At 29.7% G+C, this 22538-nt stretch overlaps 1 protein-coding gene across 1 annotated transcript in view; it reads left to right on the top strand.

The window, feature by feature from the left end:
• LOC132938514 (protein bric-a-brac 1-like) overlaps window positions 1–22538 on the top strand; it is a 43001-nt gene that overhangs the window by 5793 nt on the left and 14670 nt on the right. Inside the window, exon 2 of the mRNA XM_061005393.1 lies at window positions 16328–16385. Coding sequence (XP_060861376.1) covers window positions 16328–16385 — 58 coding nt within the window. The remainder of the gene's footprint in view (window positions 1–16327; window positions 16386–22538) is intronic.

Below are 22538 nucleotides of genomic sequence, written 5' to 3'. Positions count from 1 at the left end.
TTCAGATTTATACACAAATCCATGCTGCAGTGTGATGAATATTATAAATATTTATTATCACGTTGTCCCCAGCATAAAACGTATATAATATAATATATATATGTATTATAATGTAGGTATATACTTTGGAGAATATAATATATATTAATTACAGGACAGACATTTTAAAATTTACAAAAAAAAAGTAGAATAGAACCAGGTAGAGATTATGTGTCTTTAAGATTGCTTTTGTTTTCTTGAATTCATCTTCTGAGAAATAGATTATAATATATGTTTAATTGTTATTCCATCATTTTCTAATCGATAAGCTGTGTTTCATTAAACCTGTAATAGGTATGTTGACTGGCTATATTTTTGTCACATTTTGATTAGACTTTCAACTTTTTCAACTAACTTTGGCGTGACAATAGTCAATTTAATAATATATTCATCGTCTAAAGTTGTAAAAGGACTCACTGGCGTCGTTGTACCATAGACATAAAATGTCACAACATACGATTTTATTCTGAACAAAATAGGTGCCCAACGGGTTTAATAACTAAAACCATTTACATAGATTAACAATAATACATTTAAATTATGTTAATTGTATAAAGACTAATTTCGAAATATTCATATTATAAATAGTAAATACTTTCTTTTACCAAGCTCATGGCAGACATTGATAAATATTTTTACGACAATGGCTGTGAGCGGCGTAGTTCGTGTAGGGAATTCATATAAAACCATAAAATATAACTGTTGTTACGTGGAGACCGATTAGCCTTTATGATTGTGATTTTTAATTAATAATTTATCATTATTATTATTATTATTACTATAAGAGGACATTAGTGGATGACAAGTTTTTCCATTATTTATATTCTGTTCAAAAATTAGCCTCGATTAATTTAGAATGCAGCTCTTGTTTTCCGAGGACATTGTTGCCGTTAAATTACTTTTGTCCGAAATATTCATTGATCACCATTATTGTTGTCACTATAAATGTGGATTTTGAATGTTTTCATTATAATAATAATAATTATTATTATAACTATACTCAGAGAGAAAAAGAGAATGAAGACGTGTTTTGTGAATATCGGTCTTAACTTTAGACTTGGTTAAAATTCATAGCAAATGATAAATCCCTAAAGCCCCAGGCGGTTGCATGTATATAAAGTAGAACAGATAAGGAATCATAAAATAATTTAGATTGTATTATTTTAGTGTCATTGTAATATTATTCAAATATAAAAATAAAATAAAAATATTATGTTAATTAAATTTGAGGATTGTTTTAAGATGTGACTTGCAAACACGTCCTATTTCATTTCATATAATATTTAATGTTAAAATGCCTTTAAAATGTTAATTTAACTCATGGTTGGTACGCATATGTTCTAATACATTTAGAATTGTCTATACTACTGTCAATTGTTTGACACGTGTCAAAAAATTAAATGCTTGTCAATGAAAATATACGCACATTTATAAATCATCATTTTTCTCATTGCTACTAATGCTGTCGTTCGTACGGTACCTGGAATACCATTTAATGACAAATACCTATGTCATAATGTAAAATAATATAAAAATAATTATTGAAAGATATAATTTATTTTTTATTTATACATTTATTTTACCATAAGGATTATTGTTAATACTAGGAATAATAACTAATATCTAATAAGTACCTAATAAAACAATGTACGTTTATCTTTTATTTCCTTGTAGTTGTTTTATATTATATCTTCTTACAAATGATTTATTTATATTAAACAAATTTCTTTTTTATTGTTGATTATAATATAATATATTATTCCATTTTAACTAATCATATTTATAATCGTATGCATTATGCACAGAATAATCAATAATGTGTACTTATGAGTTATACAAAATAATTAAATAGTAAATGCCATGATGTAACTGAAAATAATCGTTAGATTTTCAAATTTTAAATTATGAACTTACCAAAAAATAAACGTACCATAGAATCTATAAAACAAATTTTACATCCCAGCAAAATAAAGAAATAGGCTTTTGTGTGGATTTATATCGCGCTCTCCTTATGATCTCTTATTATATTAATTGGAATTAATTTATACTTAGCAATTAAAAGAAAACAACTAATAATAATAAGCGGATGGCGAAACGGGGATGTGACATTTGTGCCAACAATTAAACTCGTTAAAGTTAATTACTTCCAATAAAAGAATAATAATAAAAAAATTTAAAAAAACGTCCAGCATTAATTTTAATTACTATACATTTATGTCACACTGCGGATAGCAATTCTCTTTTAGAGTTTCTTATTTTTATTACACAATGCAAACAATATTCTTTAAAAAATGTATACATAAATTTGTATAATACCTACACCGACTATAGGTACCTAAAGTTTCTAAATCAATAAATAAATATTACCTACATATAAACAAAATATTTTTTCAATAGTTATTTTTTCTATAATACAAAAAAGTTAATACCCTAAAGTTACCTAAAAAATTAAATAGGCTTATAAAGCTTATTAAAATGTTTAAATAAACATCTTCCTATTATTCAGTGATTATATAATTGATATTTGTATAATATTTTTATACTGTTTTTATTCGTTTAGTAAATATTACCAAGTTATTAATTACATAATACCTTCTAGAATTGTATATTGCTGCGATCCACTACGAGAAAACTGTATTAAATACCTATCTAATAAAACCCCTACGGTAGTTTAAATTTCCTCATTAATTTAAATGTTGAGTTCATGCAGATCTTGTTTAATATTAACCTAGGACATAGTATATAGAAGTAATATTTGTTAATATTGAAAACTGAACTTAAATTAGTGTACTCATCAGTTGTGAGGAATTTAATACTTTAAATTATAATTAGGAACTCTAGTATTGATGTTCTCATATGTTCACGCTCATTCAGTATGATTTTAAAAAAAAATGCAATGCTTATAACAACGGTTGATCTTGGTTATATACGTATTATGGCGTAGTAACTATAGGGAAAGGGGAAATGTGGGTTTATTACAATCGTATATGCGAAACAATGCTCTCCCTCATTCTTCCGGCTGTTTGGATTATTTTAATTACCACTGTCGTCGACTGTTGTGTCTCTAAAAACTCTTCTTATATGTCTAGGATAATGATTTCCTAGGTAGAAAAAGAAAAAACAATCTTATAAAGGTGAAATGAAAAATAATAATAACAACCATTCATAATAAGCTACATTTCTAGTCGACCCAACCTAACTTTTAGCAAGTTCTACCGCCATCAGTATATATGCCGGAAGGTGGCGAGTTTTGTTCTAAATTTATTATTTACCAATACTAATTAATCGAATTAAGTTAAACCATTTTCTGTTTTCTACACCACTCACCCTATCCGGCCACCGTTGGCTTAGCGGACTTCGCGAATGCCGGCGGCAGCCAAAACTTTTCTTTTTAAAATTTACGACTGGTAAAACCAATAAATAATTCTCTTCAGTTATATACAAGTTTTCGGGGCGGAAAACGAGCTATGAGCGTCGACCGAATAAACAATTAACGATCGATTTACATTTAATAAAGGAAATTGCGAACGCAGAAGCGACGGCTGCACTCTTTGTATAATTGGAGGAAGTCCCTTGGTTATTATTTATTGTCAAAAAAAAAAGGCTTGTGTGTTGTTCGATATAAGCGCGCACCCCTCACTTCGAAAATAATAATAATAATAATAAAAAACTGGCCAAACACCGTAATTATTCATCGTCGATATTTTACGCCAAACACGCTAACCGTCCATATACTTTATTGTGTAGACTTAGGATCTTTAAATTTACGTGTAGGGACATTAATTTAGTAAGAGTTTAATTATGTTATGCGTTCCCTTAACGTCAATATTAAAAAAAAAAAACTATTGATATTTGAAGGAAGGGGTAGAACGAGTATAACTTTTAGTATATGTACCTACATATAAGTTATATAATAATAAATTATATTATAAATTTTGTAACTTGCAATTTTCAACTTCATTTTATTTAAGGTAAGATTGCGAAAAAATATAATATATTAGTTATATCAATAAAGTCTATTGAAAATTACAACTATCAGTGTGATAAAGTAATAACTAAAACCAAGTCTTAACAATATCGAATTGGTAGCTTATACCAAAATAAGCACCCATTATGAAACCTCATTGGCCACTCCTCCCCCCCCCCTACGATAAAAATCAAATCGTTTATCATAACTTGTTCGTAATACATGCAATTGCTTTTTAGAACCCATGCAAAGTCCTAATAGAACTAAAAAAAAAAGTATGGTATAAAATCGTCCAGAAAGTATTATAGTTTATAAAATATGTTTTTTAAAAGTTAACGACAAAGTGAAAATGTATTAACAAATTACTTATATAGTTGATACGTTAGGTACTCTTACCAACTATTTTTTTCATTATATTATACTATATATTTTGTTGAAAAATATCAAAACAGTTGAATTTGGTATTAGTTATGGTAATAATTCAAATATAACTTTAAAAATTATTATTAAAATTACAGTAAATTTAATTTACACCAAGAAAATGACCGGGAAAATAATACCCTATAATCGCTGTGACTTGATTTCACAATTAATACAGTCATAAGAAAAAAAATATTAGGTTAATACAAAAGAACTACAGTATAATGTTGCGATTGTTATCATTATTTTAATATTGTACAACATACCCGTCGTCGTCACTAAGTCCACCCAGATAATTATTGTCTTTGGGTTATGCATGGTAATCGTATGAACTTTCTATAATAATATCATGTAGGTATTATAAAATTGTATGTTAAAAAAATATTTTTCTCCATGCACTCGTCTGATTGAATAACACAGACAGGTGGAACGTGGTGGTAACAGTTGGAATTATAATAATAATAATAATAAAAAAAAAGCACGTAATATATTATTATAATAGACGTTTAGAGCCGATCGTACCGTCTCATTTATTTATACTCGGTCACCGGTACATTAACTACAGCTGGCGTACAAGAGGTGTATCACCTATGTTATTATATGTTATTTTTTTTGTACATAATATATTATATGTAACCTTTATTTTTCTAAATCCATTTATATTAATTTAATGTTTCAAAATATAATATATTTCTGAGCTACATTATATCAAAAACGTTGGCGTTATGCTTTTTTCTTATCTGTTCTTAAATTAAAATATTTTCTCGAATATTATTAAATATGTTCAACTGATATACCGAAAATATATTTTATATCACGTGACGTAACTGTAACTATAACAATATGAAAAATTTCATCTTTTTTTCTATTACCTACTTTTTTCTTTGGTTATCAGTTGAAATCTGGATATTAAAGTTTCGTTTTCATATTATATTCTTTAGGTATTTAACAAATTTCCATTAATTATACTAAAACGTTTGCTAAATATAAGTATTGTTTAAGTCGTAATTGTATAAGTTGGGACGTAAAGTCTTGGCATAAGTGCATAATGTATTTTCGAATATATATTTATAAATTTATAATATAATTTATAATAATTTTTGTTATTACGACAGTAATAATACAATTATATTTGTAATCTATCAAAATATGCACTATTGCGTGTACGTAAAAATTAGTACTACACATATGTATATCAAGAGATAAATCATAAATATAACATTTTATGAACTATAATTTTTCCCCCGGACCGGTTTTATATTATTGTATATACCTACAATTGTTTCACGGATGACACCACGCCGGCCGTTGCGGTCGTCTCAAGCCGAAGCAAGTTGTACCTTTGCTCATAGATTATTAGATCTCGGTGTATTTGTAACGGATTCTGAATGATAAGCTATTGGTTTCGGGAGGGGGATAGGGAATGAACATAAAAGGAAAGGAGTTCGTATAATTAAGGCCCCCATATGCGGGGCCCATATTATATTATTATTATTTTTATTATTATTATTAAATAAAAAAAAACATATATAATATGTATACGCTAGTATAATAAATGTATGATTAAAAAAAATAATAAGTAGACTGTATAGTGTATACGTTGGGGATAAATTTAATTGAAATTGCAACAGCGCACAGGCGGTCCTTATAATAAAATAATAAAAGAAAATGGAGGGCCGCAAATTGAATTTTCGAACTCTCACATTGCCCAATGCCCGTGTTTATGCGTGTGTGTGTGCGTGTGTTTTCATCGCACACGCGTATGTATCAGGGGGCTAAAAATTGCTCTGACAATATATATTTTTTCGTTATTTAATTTCCAGCGGATCGATGTACGTTATAATGTTATAATATGAATAACACACGTTGGGTCATTCAATCTCTATGTCGTGTCCCGGAGTTATTTGTTTGGAACCCTTTTTTTTGTTTCCCAGAAAAGAACCCGTCACGTACTTGTTTCACGTCTGAGTGTTTTTTCGAAATTATTTATTTGCATAAAATGGCGAGAAATGAAAGTTTCCACCGGCACGCCTCCGAAAATATTACAGAAGTTTTTCCGCCTACAGGACGTTTTATTTTCGTCAAGCTTATATAATATTATAATATTATATTCATATATATTTTTATATATATACGAAAACAAATTGTGAAATATTTATGTTATAATTAATTCTAGAGCATTTCCCTACCTAGCGTCCTAGCTACCCTTTTTTTTTTATTAAAGTTTTGCCGTTTATTTTTACCCCATACCATAAAGATGTTTTTCGATTATATATTTTATATGTACATTATACATATATATTATAAATAAATATATAAATATATTTAAAAGGAGGAAGACTCCTGCACGTCTAAATACCATTTTTATACCATTACCAACAGGAAACGGTGAAATAAACAAAGTTTATAATAACACCGTGCGAGGCAATAAAACATATTATTTATAAACACGAACACGAACGAAATGTATATTTTTTAGTATTATTCGCAATAATAATAAAAAGAGAAAAAATACAAACACACATATGGTTGAATGTAAAAAAAATGCATTAATTATAAAAATAACAATTCCGCCTTGTAGGTTTATTTATTTTTATTTTTTATTTTTATGATTATATAATTTATGAAATAAAAGAAAAATAATAATTCGTAGGTGGAAGTGTGTGGCATATTACATACGTATATACACAATAATAATACATAGGTACGCATACATATAACCATGTGTGTGTCGTGGAGGTTTATAAACATACATAGATATACATATTGTATACAATCGGTAAGCCCAGGGAGACAATCTTCATTCGATTCGGCGGACTTAAGCTACGCCGCCGTCATGCGGTAGTGACGGCGGCGGAGGTGGAGGTAGTTGTGGTGTGGCGGCGTCTATGGTGGAGGTGGATATGATGGTGAAGGAAGTGGTACCAGCGGAGGCGGCGGTGTTGTACCGCGTGTTTTAAAGAGGTCGATATTACTATAGTTATACTACTCATATAATATATTATAATATAATAATAATAATAATAATAATAATAATAATATACGCACCAAGTTTGAATTTTGCGCAACAATAGAGACCAAATGGCCGGACTTGTTGTCGGCCACAATATTATAATATCGTAAATAACGGCCTTATTTATACATTGCGTACATGCGGATGTAATGGAACACGTGTGTTTGTACATGAATAAACGGGATTTAAATGGCCTGTGCTAAGCGCGTACATGTATATATTTATACGTTATACGTATTTATGTATGTACGTATAAACGTATTATACATTATAATATATACCTACCTATCCATATTATATATTATTGTGCCCAAGTGGTTTTACACATACCCACACACACACACACACACACACACGCGCGAGCGCACATTCACAGACACAAAACAGTACACACGCAGAGAAGATACTCTACATAATATATAATATATTATTACTACTATTATTATTACTATTATCATCATTATCATCGTCATCATCGTGTACGTAACCTTCGTTCCTGTCATTATATTGTATTGTATAATAATATATATATATATAAATTTATGTTTTTTTTCCATATCCATAAAACACATAAATAATAATTATATTTGTTGACAATCGTTTCTGGTAGGAACATTAATTAAGCGCAGTTTTATTTATACATTTAATAGTAATATTAATAATATCAATACCTAGGTATACCTAGGTGTACATATATATATATATATATTTACAGGGTTCACTAAACATTCTCACCACCATGTTTTGGTCAATTTATTAAAAATCAAATTATTGGATCTCTTAACGTTTTTTAATTTGAAAAATTGCCCGAGTATATTTTATTATGTATAGATTAATTAATAACTATTACAAATATATTGTTATATTTTTGTAAAGGTTTTCAGGATGATTATATTATAAACAATTTTTAGTAATTCAGAAACAACTTATACAGAAACATTAATTTCGGGTAACAAATTTCGAATTATCAGTTTCAAATAGACACTAATCAAGAACTAATTTCCCAAAACAGTTTGAGTTAAAAATTTTGAATTCGGAGTACATGGCTGATGTGTCTAAAAAATGTTGTATCCCCACAGGACATTCTTTAAATGGTATACTTGAAAATTCCAAAAACCAGGATTTGAGTAAATTCATTATTAAAGAAAACAATATTAGTGCGTTATGTTAGAGGAACTACAACCATCCTGTATATAAATTGATGTGTCATGTGTGTACCACAATGTGTGTGTGCTGTTTGCGTGTGCGCGTGTGTGTGATAATGTGTTTTATAATATTATATTATTTTATATATTATTATGTACGCTGAGTTGTCGAAACGAGTAATAATGTTATTTAAGTATTAAGTATTTAAGTATACATTATAGGTTGTTTTAAATACTTTATATATATTATTATTTTTATGTTTGATTTTCCTTTGTACCAACGATTGCAAGTGCTATAAAATTATCATTTATGTACCTACCTAGCTAGTACATAATATTATTTATAATATCGCGAGTCTAAGTTATTAAAATAATTATTAATATTAGAGTACATATAGAAATAATGGGAAAATATCGGTGAAAGTAGCGTTATAAATTATAATGGTTCTCTGCAGCTAGACCGAGAAAAACACGGCTATGAATAATTAAAAGTAATATAATAATATATGATTCGTTTGTATAAAAACGATATTATAATAATCCTTTCTCAATTCTTTTTTTCCTAGTTACACTCTTTGGGCGACTGCGTGTGCGTGCGATCAGAGTGTCCGTTTGTTTTCCGAACAATTATATTATTTCGAGATGTATGTTACTATGTTGCTTGGATACAGCACATAATATTATCTATATAAAATAATCCGAAACTGGAAACATCACGATTACTCATTGTGCATAAAATGTGCACATAAAATAGTTTTAATGTCTCTACGTGGGGCCGAATGGTGTTTCAGTAATAGTTTCCATTATTCATTTCTGAACACAATATAATAATAATAATAATAATAATAATAATAATATTACGCACAATGCGGCGCAGGGACACGGGGCATAGGGAACCCTCTGTAAATATCGATTAGAATACTGAAAGCTCTCTCTGTACATTAATTAAGCACCACAACCGCCTAGCTATGAATTTGGAATATATCATATTAGCTACCGCCGCCGAAGGTTACAAAATGGGTTTGTGTTCGATGCTTTCGTGGAACCCTTGTATTATAGGTACGCCGTGTGTAGACGCCAATTTTTTTATCAAACAATTTTTTTTTTTTGTTCCGCTTTTGTTTTTGCTTACCTGAAAGCATTTATTAAATGCCTTTTTTTGCGCTGGATTTTTTTTCAATGGAAAAGACTTCACATATTTTTTTTTTTTCAAGCTTCTGAGACCATGGTGCCCTATAGCCCTAGATCTTCCGTAAAACTCCAATAATGTATTATAATGTCTGTATGATTATTAAAATTTAATTGGGAACCACAAAACGATGATTGATTTTTAACTGTTAAACCTGTACGGCTGTACACCCCCTTTCAACGTTGCAGCGGTTATAAATATGATGTAATATGAATTTTTAGACATTGACGACTCCTCCTCAGCCATCTGAGTTCTGACACTGCTAGAACAGCTAAGCGGCCGTGTTTTTGTTTATTGTATTTTTCATAAAATAATTTTTTCCTTTTATTTTAAAAAAACTATCATACACTCTGATACTGTGTCTTAGTAATGATTTATAACTATCTGCTGTCCATTTCCATAATAATTTAATGAAATGTTTCTTTGTGTATGATTTAATCTCATTGTAAATAATAACTAGGTACGGCAAATTATAATTTAATTTTTGTCTGTTAATAATTGGATACATTTTTATTTTTATGGAAATACAATTATTTAATGATATTGGTTGAAGCTGTAAATTTTTGTGACGTAAATAAATTATTATATGCATTACCATTAATATATACTGTAACATATATTTATATAATATAATTTATTATTAATACTAAAATGTCATATCCCATTAAAACTGCAAAAAAAAAAAACGTTTATATTTTAAGAGCTTTATATTTTTTCACAACGTAGGTAAAACATTTTTACATAATGAAAAGAGGACAACTTTACTATACAACAACAAAGAATAATATATATTTTCTTAAAGTTAATAAACAATGTTTTTAACACCAAAGTTTTACGTGTTTATCTGTAAATAATTACCATTGCATAGATTTTAAAATAAAAAAATACTATAGTGGAGCTTTTTAATTTTTTATTTGCATTGTATTGTTTAAAATCACTTTGATACATGAATAAGTATAGATAATAAAGTTGAAATATATTATTTGTTCAAATTATCATATCTACAATTGTATTGATATCTAAACCAGAAACTAAACGAAATAATAATCAATTCCAATATATTTGTATATTATTTGTACAGTCGTTTTTAATTGAATTTTTTTTCATCCTATTACATTTTCACTCTTCGATCCTTTATAAGTCTGTATATATACTATTAATATTTAGGTATATAATAAAATAATATTTTTCAATAGGTTTTACCTATACATATTATAGCCAATAATTATATTATTACTATACACATCTTTCTATGTGACCCATGATTTGAAATTTAAATACATAATAACATAATATAATATTATAATATATTCGTAATTATTACGGATGCGTGCAATATTATAAGTTATTAATAATTTTCATGATAGGAAACTGGTGTTGATTTATTGGATTTATATATTATTATATTAAATCTATACACAAGTATGTTTTATTATTATACTATTACGTCATCACAAATATTACATAGATATAGAACATACGAGGATCAACGTTTGGAATTATTCATTGTATTCAAGTTGAGTACTATGTTATTCTACGGTGAGATCTACCAGTTAATCTCTATCGCATTCGCTCAGAACCCATTATTTCCCCTCTTTGTCCATTTGTTTCTCCGGTTCGTGACCTGGACCAGCACCGGGTGTGATATGACCACATATAGGGGTTAAATTTTTAACTATCGGCTAAAATAAATATGCGTATATTATTATTTTATATTATTATTTTATAGTAGCGTGCATTATGTATTTTATTATATAAAATTTAATTGATATTATATGGCCCCTATATTATTTAATTGAAACAGATGTTTTTATTTATAATAAAAATTGACAAATGAGAAAATATCAAAAACAACAGATGTTCATTGGTATTTTTAGAGACGAATAAAATTGGAAACTCACTAATGGAACTACGCGTTGTATACTAATTACTCATTTCAATTCGACCGAACTATTTTTTCTCATTCAATTCTAGAATACATAGATTATAGGTTATAAAGAATTATATTATTACCTATGATAATAGGATAGAGTTTTTTTATTTCGTTTTTTATACGCCTATCTTCCAATGTAGGTACGCTATAATTATTTATTGTAACGCAGCATAGGGTTATATAAAGTTAAGGTTATGAATATCTACACAATAAAATCTCACGAGGGAAATATATTTTTTCCAATTATATATAGATAATTACATATATATTATTACATACATGTCTATTATATATTGTACGCAATCGTTGTCCATAATTTTATGTAAGGGAGAAGTTATTGATCAGCTTTGATTGTCGCATATAAGTAGGTATATATCGTATATATTATGCAATTTTTAAATTACGTTACCTTAAATTAAGCGGCGTGTATTTTGTTCCAAGAAAATGTACTTTATTTTGCACGAAGTATTATTATTGTTTAAATTGCAATTTATTTATGCATATTTTGCATTTTATACGGTATTGTTAACATAAAATTAAGTAGGCCAGTAAAAGTTGTTGTTTATGAAAGATTAATAAACCTCCGATATTAATATTAGAAATATTTTCATATTTCCATTATAACTACTAATTATTGTAATATCATACATTAAACAAATTTTAGTAATTCACTTATTTTGATTCGGCGAATTCCTCGTCAAAGTTACCAACGACGGTTTCCGTTCAAGACACAGTAAAACTATACCTACCTGCCTATTTACGTGTTTTCCGCCACCCTTTATTAAATAGATAAGTATTATCTCGCGAAGTGCGCCCATGTTTAAATATTAATATTTATTTTATTCCGGTTGTGCATACAACACATACATACACCGTAAATATATCCATTAGACCGTCAACGCTAACCAGTTCCCAGGTGGGCCCCAAAAACCGACACATACACATACACAGGCATAAAATAATAATCGTTTGGTATATTATTATAATGTGTACACATAATATACGCCATCAGATATTATATTATACATTTTCTCTTCCCTTCTCTCGTGCCTCACTGTCTCTCTCACGCGCGCTCTCTCTCTCTCTCTCTCGCTCCCTCACTCTCAATACACACACACACTCACCAGTCTTCCGTCTCTGTTAGAGACGAGAATAGAACAAAAAGACACATAATATTCCTATATAATAATTACTTTAATGCGGAGCTACGTGACTGTATAGTTAAATATTATTATTATTATAGCCCCCCTCGGTTCTGTTCATATCTTTCCGTCTTTCTATATATATAAATACAGTATGAACAGATAGAAGGGGAGGAGGGTTACCAAATATATATTTTTATTCCGACATCAGACTTATTTTATTAATGTAGCAGTTGCTTTGGGGTACAGTCGGAATAATAATAATAGTAATAATAATAATAATAGTAATAGTAATAATAATAATAATAATAATAATAATAATAATAATGATAATAATAATAACCCATAACTATAATAATAATAGCTGCTAGGGGGTCTTGGTGGAATCGTAACAGCACAATGATAATAACGAGAATGCCTTAGTGTATGTGTGCAATAATAATAAAAATGTATTATTCAGCATAACACTATATTATTATATTTATACAATATAAACCAATACCATACTATTGTGTTGGGGGTATGTGTATAATATATATATATATAATATTATATATATGTGTGTGTGTATGTGTGCACACCATAGTCTTTAATATTTATTGTGGTTGTGTGAAACAAAATGTGTGTGTGCATGCACGTTCTGTTCCATCGATCCTTTTTTTTTCGTGTGGCAAAATATTGTATTTTATATTTTTAAATAACATTCAACTGCGTCGTGTATATCGTATATGCTATTATCATTATTTTTAATATTATATTTTACGATTATTATTATTATTATTGTTATTATTATTATTACAATAGTATCCGGTTTTGTGTATGTGTATTTCCCCCTCTCTCTCTTTTCTGTCTCTCCTGTACTCTCTCCGAGTCTCGTTTGTCAGGGAAATAAATCGATGACTATCTTGTAATGGGGAAAAATGGTAAATGCTGTCCCGTACAGTGGAAAAATAAATGTAATTTCGTTCTGAAACTAAAGGGAGGGATCATTTTACTGCGGTAGGTACCTACGGATGATAAATTTTGACTATTGATTTTTTCATTGCAGCCGTTTCTTTAGTACAATTTTTTAGAAACTTAACAAGTTACATTGATATAACATATTATATTTTAAAATTAAAAAGGACTGAATCTTTTATCACAATCACTGAAAATTAATAATAATATAATAAGTTATTAATTATTAATAATAATAATATAATAAGTTATTAATTATTAATAATAATAATAATAATTAATATAATAATAACTTATTTAATTGTATATATTTTTAAATATACTTGTAACACAATACTAGCACTACAGAATTGTAAATTATAATTGCTTGACTATACTGGCATACTTATTTTATAATTTGTTAAGCATATCTATTGTACAATATATTATTTTGTAAGAAATTTATACTAGCGGCTGTTATAACACCATGTTTGTATAAGCGTTTTTGCATGCATATTGTATTTAATAGTGTTCACTGCTGTACTAGTGTACTACGTATATTAATTACATTATACATTATCATTACTTACTTACAATATGTGATTAGCTAATTTGCAATTTAAATCTAGGTTTTATAAATGTTTAAAGTTGGTATTGGCGAATACTGGTTATCAATTACTAATTTGTCAAGCGGTCAATTTAACATTATTTAACTTATATAATGATAATAATATTAAAATATTTGCAATTTTATTATTCTAACCTTAGTATTTTTGTAATATCATTAATCCAGTAATTTTTAGTTTAACCTCCATATTATGTGTAACAATCTAAATATATAACCAAACTTTGAATAATAAACAAGTTATAGATATGTGTTTTTAATATTATATAAGTATTCTATACGTCATACTGTTCCTGGATAGTTTAATTCTATATATAATTCATTTATAGTAGGACCTACATGACTTCATCCAGCTAGTATTTGTCGCGTTCGAAATAATGCACTTAAATATTTATTGACGTGTGTCTCGCGTCAATTTTCATCCTTGTGGTTTTGTTGAAAAATTGAACGACGTCGAGACGGACAACGCCTCCAGACATACGGAAAAAATAAAAATAAAAGTATGTTCACAATGAAACACCCTTTGTCGCGTAAAGTTCTGACCTGTGCATCCCAACCACGTCATTGACCCTCGTAAGCTTGATACAAACTTAACCTACCCTTCTCCATAAATTGTTTCCTAGTCCAAATCGGATATCCCTTTGGTATTATTCGGTTTAACTCGATGTCCACACTCTGAAAACTGGTGTTTCCGTGTTGATAAGTATCACAATTTTTCACCGGTATTTTTCTCTGAAATTCAAACGGATTTTAGCAAACAAATAATTAAATAAACCATTGTAATGTCGTTATTCGTATTCGAAGGTTAGGTATGACATTATATAAAGAGGTCATTTGACATTTACCCTTATTGTATACAAATGACCTTTTGATATATATTATATAATATATTATAAATATCGATTATGAATATTCCGTTGCACATTAATATTTCCAAGTGTAGTTGTACCCATGTTTCGAATTATACTATGAATTGTGAACAAATTCGTAAAAATATATTCAGAATAATTTAAAAGTTCATAGACCGACAGTTGGTGAATATCCACTTGCACAACTCCGGGTCATTGGCTGTGGCCATATACATCATTTGAGATTCTGGGCCGAGATAAATATAATATAATCTGTGATAGTTGAATTTATAAAAATGTGTGTAATATGTTATACTTAATGTAAATATCTTTTATTGTTCTCGAATACTAGTTACGTATTTACAATTGTAAATGCGGGACTTTACAACGCGTCATCAGTCAGTGCCCGCTAAAAGCTTCCGGATTATGAAACAATTTAAATATCGTATACCTATTTTGTTTAATAGACATATTATAACTAGGATTTCATGAAATATTAAAGTACCTATAATGCGATGCCTATATTAGTACGAAATAAGAGATAAAATGGTTGTATACATGAAATTTATTTGTTGTTTTTTATACACGGTAAATAATATCTGGTACAAGAATTAGGTTAGCACAAAATAGCATTAGTGACTTGTGCTCGCCACGATATACTTACAGCCTACAGGGTGAGTGAGAAATGTCTTATTAGGTTTTCCGCCACTCCCCTTGGGAAGATGATGCCACAGTTCCCCAAAGGTTTTTGGTTATTTTTAATGAGTTGGAAGGTTAACCATGAAATTTTTACCTTTAACCTTTAATTAACTGTTAAGTATTTTACACATTTTAGTGAATAAACGTATAAGTCGAAATATGTTAAGTAGGAATATATCAGGGTAAAAAACTGTTGGATCTCTATATTATAAGCTATTTAAAATGCAGTTCATTAACAATTTATATAGACCATCCCCTTTTCTTAGGTACTATTTGTATTACAAAATATATGTCATAATAGTACTAATGTTATACGATACAATATTATGTATACCCATTTTTATAATTCAATTTTTATTTTATGATTCTAGGCCAAAATGTTTGAAAGTTCTCAAGCCTGGCTCGCATCCACGTCCTCGCCAATGACATGTAAGTTTAATATTATCATATATATCATACTATACCATATAGGTATAGGTGCATTATAATATAATAAATAATGATTATACAATATATACCTACATTTATATGTATTACATATATTATACGTATTGTATTTATCTTAGGAAGCCGTTTTGTTGTTATTACAATAATTTTGGCTTCAATAATAATATTTATTTATAAGGCATGTTTATATTTCGTAAAAAAAATACATTCGATGTAGAGTCGTGTTCTACCCAATATTCAACAATATTCATTGTTCTGTATTGTATATGTATACATTTATTTTTATTCAAAATATCTTATTTGGAATTTATTTATTTTGGATTGACTAAGCATCTATAATCTAAATACTACCTATACATAATTCAACACTTTTATTAAGTATATTATATACATTTAATACATATATTTAATTATATATATTTTATATTGATGAATAATTCCTATATTTCTGCATATTATAATATTTATATATGTAATTCGATGTGCCTGATATGATTATATTATAATATAATCTATCAAAAACCAAATATTAAATATTTTTACTCCTCTCTACTCTGGTATAGATATTAAATATATTTCGTAAGACTGAACATCTTTTTTAGGTGGAATCAGACTTGTTTGTCTACTACTCTATTATATGTCACATATTGAAAAGTGAATTACAGATCGTTGATACTGTTTTTTAATACTGTATATTTCATAGAAAATTTGATTATCCAACTTAAAACAATTTTACTTGTTCTATTTAATTATATAAGAGTTAACACAATAAATTCAAAGAACATTTAATTTGGCATTACGTCGGATATTTTTTTAAACTATGGATGTATAGTATACAATAGACATACAGTGCATACGCTGCTCCTGAGGTTTTCTAAATCTAAGCGCGACCACCTCATTAATTAGTGATTATGTATCAGAAAAAAAGGACGATAAAGTATTTAGATTTATCTACTACTTATGTAATATTATAATATCAAATAGAATCAACCACTCTCATTACAAAAACATTGTTTACGAAGGGCGAATTAGGGGGTTTAAAACAGGCGGTGTGCAAAAAAAAAATAATAAAATATGTAATATGTCTATTTTAAAGGATTTATTTTCCTTTTCTATGTCAGCCGGTCATAACACATGACACGATGGTATAATTGATTGTGTGCAATACGAGAAAAGTGCATTCGACGCGCGTTGCTAGTGGCGGCGGCGCGGTGGTGTTCTCGTTCTGCTACAGCGGCGGCGGAAGATTATCGCTATACAGCCGCCGCCGTCCGCATAGACCACCACCACAAATACAACAACAAAAACAACCGTTTGCTGCCGCCGCCGCCGCCACCGTTTACACTTTACAGTTACCGCCGCCACCGCCGCCACCGCCGCCGCCGTCGTATCTGTTGACGGCACCGCTCACCACGTGCAAGCGGCGCCGTGCCGACGGTCAACGGTAGTGTGATTAGTGACTGTAAACAACCGTTCGGCAATGGGTGGGAGGGGGGAAAAAACCCACGTGGACGTGTCGTCGGAAATGCGTTTCGCGTGGTGTCCGTAATGCACCCGTCTGAGAAGGCGCATCGTGTGTCGTACTTTCTGCCCTTCGATCCTGTGCGCCGCCCAATTGACCGTTTTACACCTATACCTACTGCATCCGGGTTTTTTTTTGGTAATTCACTACGGAATTTTTTTCCGTACCGTTGGAGAAAAAAAAGACACCCCGCCGACAGGCTGGCCCGTTGTACATTCCGTACATTTTGCACACTGCTGCAGCACGGGAAGAGATGGATTCTGTATTATATATAGTGGTGATCGTGAAATTATAGGACGCATATAATAATTACATTTAGCAACTCGAAACTTCCAACTCAGATGGTAATTGTTTTAGTGTTTTTGAATAATATTGTTACAATAATGTTATTATTATATAATAGGACCGGAGAGAAGTTCTATAATATAGTCGTCTTGTTTTCATATGCGCACCTACCCTTTTAAGTTTGGAGTAATTGAAAATAATTAATTCTATATCCGAGGAAGAGCTCCGTCCGATCAATAACATTGTGATATCGAATAAATAACAATAATCTACCTACCTACTCGCTTGTATTACAAATATTTTATTATATAAACATCTACAATGAATACATGATGAACATCACATATAATATAGTATAATATGTAATATGTATTATATATACTATATATCGTTTATATGCATCGAGTAATGAAGAAATACATGTACTTACCTATAGATAATTGTATGTACCTATATACTGAATCGCCATTATAATGAATTTATGAGAGCGATAACTTTCCGTAGTGCGACGTAATATGTAACATTAATCCTAAATATTCCTATCGTAATTTGATCTTTTGTACTTTTTAATTGTCACGTACTTTTGAAATGTTTTAAAATGTTTTTATCTATTTTATTTGTATAATATTAAAATATTTTTTTAGATCGTTTTCGTGCCTTTTAAAAAAAATACGTGCCATATCTGTATTTCTTTTTTTCGGCTTAATTTACAGGTGCCTATATATCTACGCCTTTATATAATAGGACATAATCACCCACATATTATTATAATAACGAACAAATTATTTACCGACTTTGGTACTGAAATCTATTTCGTCGATCAATGGTTATGAACGAAATCCGGTCGCTGCACCGCTCTTCACCCCTCGCCCGTTATTTTATTTATACCGTGTCCGTGTGTGGTGGTGTATTGCAGCTGGCGGTCTGGTTCAAAGTAAATGCCACACGAGCCATCTATAAAATATCTACATAAAATATATTATTATATTGTTATTATGTTTTGCAATTTTTCACCGCGACCTGCTGCGTCCCGCGTAGGTTTACTCGGCTGCCCAATGATGACTTATGTGCAGTATTTCGTATATACCTGCAGCATTTCATTCGCTACCTATATCGTTACGATACAACATTATATTAGGTATCTACCGACATCCCGTCCACTGTTGAGAAATTATTAAAACGTAATCATACACATTATGGAAAATTAATCGATCAGACCTTAAATTAAAAGACCGATGACGGTGTCGCACGCTTATATAATAACATAATATTATATACCAGTATCGCATCACGCGTGACGATGGCTTATTTAACGATTGATATTATTATAATACATATTACAGTAATATTAATACCTACCTATACCTACCGCGGCTACCACGACCGCTCGACAGTTGTAATCTGAGCGACTCACCCGTTAACGACAATACGATGCTTTTACCTACATAATAACATTACATCGTGTGCACCGTGTGCATATATGCCACCTGGCGGTTTCGAGGAATTTTCGCTAGTCTGCTGAGTGGATATTTGAAGGTGCGAGAAACAACCAATTTATTCCGTTTTTTAACAATATTAGATCGTGAGAGAAATACTGCACGTTGTCAGTGGCGTAGCCAAGGATGGCTGATGGGGCTGCATCCCTCCCAGAAATGTCATAAAAATTTAAAACGCTCTCAGTTTTTTGTGAGTTTTGACCGTATCACGTATTACAACGACGTGAATGACGTGACCAAATATTCAAATTGTAATTTGTATGAAGGTATACGAAATTCTAAAACGTTAGCCTAACCCACGGCATCAGTATACCAAACTTTTGAGGGATTCTAGTTAAGCCTTCCCTATATAACACAAATATTATCAGCCCCTCCCAAAGCAAAATCCTGGCTACTCCGCACTGCTGCACGACGTTGTATAATATATAATATGATCATCGTTCGTAATAATATTATTATCGTATGGTATTGTTGCATGTATAGTATAATATTGTAGGCGGCACCTATATATACCCCTCCGGATAATGCGAATAAATTGTAATTCCGTATAACACGGGAACTTATTAAAAATTTAACTATATATAATATATATTATAGAGTCGAGCGGTCAAACGCGCGTAATATAGTGGTGGTACCTACTATCGTACATTATTCACCACCCAGGGCCCAGGGGATACACAACAAACGGGCTTAGCCCCATCCCGCTGCAGTGTTATATACTGTCCCACCTCCCGTCTTTTTTCTCTCTCGCCCTTTTCTCCTATATATATATTTTTTTTTTTTTTTTGTTCCTCGTCCGTATACAGTATATACACCCATTATCATTGCAGCGCTGCAACGAGGTCGAAAGGTTAATGAGTTTACACACACATAATATATAATATTATTGCATATATATAATATTATAATACGGTAACGCGTACCTATATAATATTATACGTATATTATACATATACCTACCGTACACAACCATGTACCCATTATTATAAAGATACGATATTATAACGCGTGTAACGATATATAGGAAAAGGAAACCGAATATTATTATAATAATAAGTATGTGCAGCGTGTGTCGGGAGACAATATTATTATTATTATTATTATTATTTGCCTTATACCGTGGTGGCGGCGGTGGTGGTGATGGTGATGGTGGTGGTCGCGGTGTGGGGTGTTATGTATACCTTATAATAATATATTATACATTCATGCTGTGGCGAAGTGAAGTGGTGTAGTACCTACCTATAGTAAACGGACGGGAGAAATCGGCGGTATGTATATTGTGCGTCCAATAAATATACAAGGCATATTATACGTACACAATGTGTTTGTCGTTCGGCGTAGACCAGCAATCATACATATATATATTATAATAGCGAACGCTCCATATATATATATAATATATATATATATATATTATAATATTATAGTGCGGCGACTTGTGATGGATTTACATAAAACAATTTACATAGTACATAATTTTACTGTACAATAGTTAAATGCCCTGTTTTATTATACGAAATGCTAATGAATGGACATGGCCATTACGACACACGCGCGCAGACGCCGGTAACATATTATATTTTATAATATATATTATTCTGTTGCTTACATTATATTATTGCCGTTGTTGTTATTATTTCCCATTTTTTTTTCTTCTTTATTCGTTGAAATATATTATTTCCCGACGAAATCGTTATTATTATACTACGACGTTCAAAGAAAAATATTGATACATAGGTACATCGCAGGTACCTATACATTATAATATGCATACGCATACGCATAAAATATTCTTGTACGTACTTGGGATATAATATATAATATATTTATATACGTATAATCGTTCACCGTGAGTCGTAAATAAATTATCAAAATTTAGTATTCCGAACCTCCCCCCCCCCTCCCACGTGCGTATTATATGAGCACCTATATTACATGTAGTAGGTATGTATAATATAAACTCGATCGATTTATTTTCCAATTGCATAAAATATACATATTGCTATAGGTATGCCGTTTATTCGTATAGGCACCTATACCTACGCTTATACAATATATGATATTAAATATATATCGGCTATCCATCTGCCATTATATCTATTATACTTATACGCATTATTATTTATCTACCTATGCGCTCGATATCCGTAAAAACAAAATATGCATTTCATGCATCAAAACCACCCCAGTCTTTGCGTATAATATTATGATTATTATTATTATTTCTGATGTCGATTATTATTATTATTATTATTATTATTATTATTATTATTATTATTATTCATGTTACACAATTCGTTGATATCGTTTCCACAAAAAAATAGAAACATAATAAATCATAATACATTTTTATATCATCGATTTCCGTGGAAAATGTATTAGTGTATTATTTATTTACTATATTGTCTTGAGCTTTTCAATAAATGCCATCCGAACTCTCATAGAAATTCTATACATTCGAGTGTTTGCTCGATAATAATAGGCAATAAAAAATAAATATTGATTACTATACTACTTGGTGCGGTCGGTCACATTGTTTACATTCCATACAACATTAGACTTTGTTTGTATTTAAATTCTAAAAAACTCACCCCTTTTTTATTTTCCTGTGTCAATAAACTGCAGCTTGGTTATATGGATCGACACAAAATTTCTAATAAGATATTTATTACCAATTATTTTTTAATACAGCCATCCTGACCCTTTTTTTCCCTTCGCGGCGCTATAAATAATATCGGTATATTCGATGGAAAAAAATTGCGTGTGTACGTATAATGCATAATATCTATATATGTATATTATAGATGCTCGTGTATATAATATGTATATTAT

The sequence above is a fragment of the Metopolophium dirhodum genome, chromosome 2 (assembly GCF_019925205.1).
Source record: "Metopolophium dirhodum isolate CAU chromosome 2, ASM1992520v1, whole genome shotgun sequence".
In the NCBI taxonomy this organism is placed as follows: domain Eukaryota; kingdom Metazoa; phylum Arthropoda; class Insecta; order Hemiptera; family Aphididae; genus Metopolophium; species Metopolophium dirhodum.
Note: the sequence above shows the minus strand (reverse complement) of the source record. Positions and strands in the feature narration are given on the sequence as shown.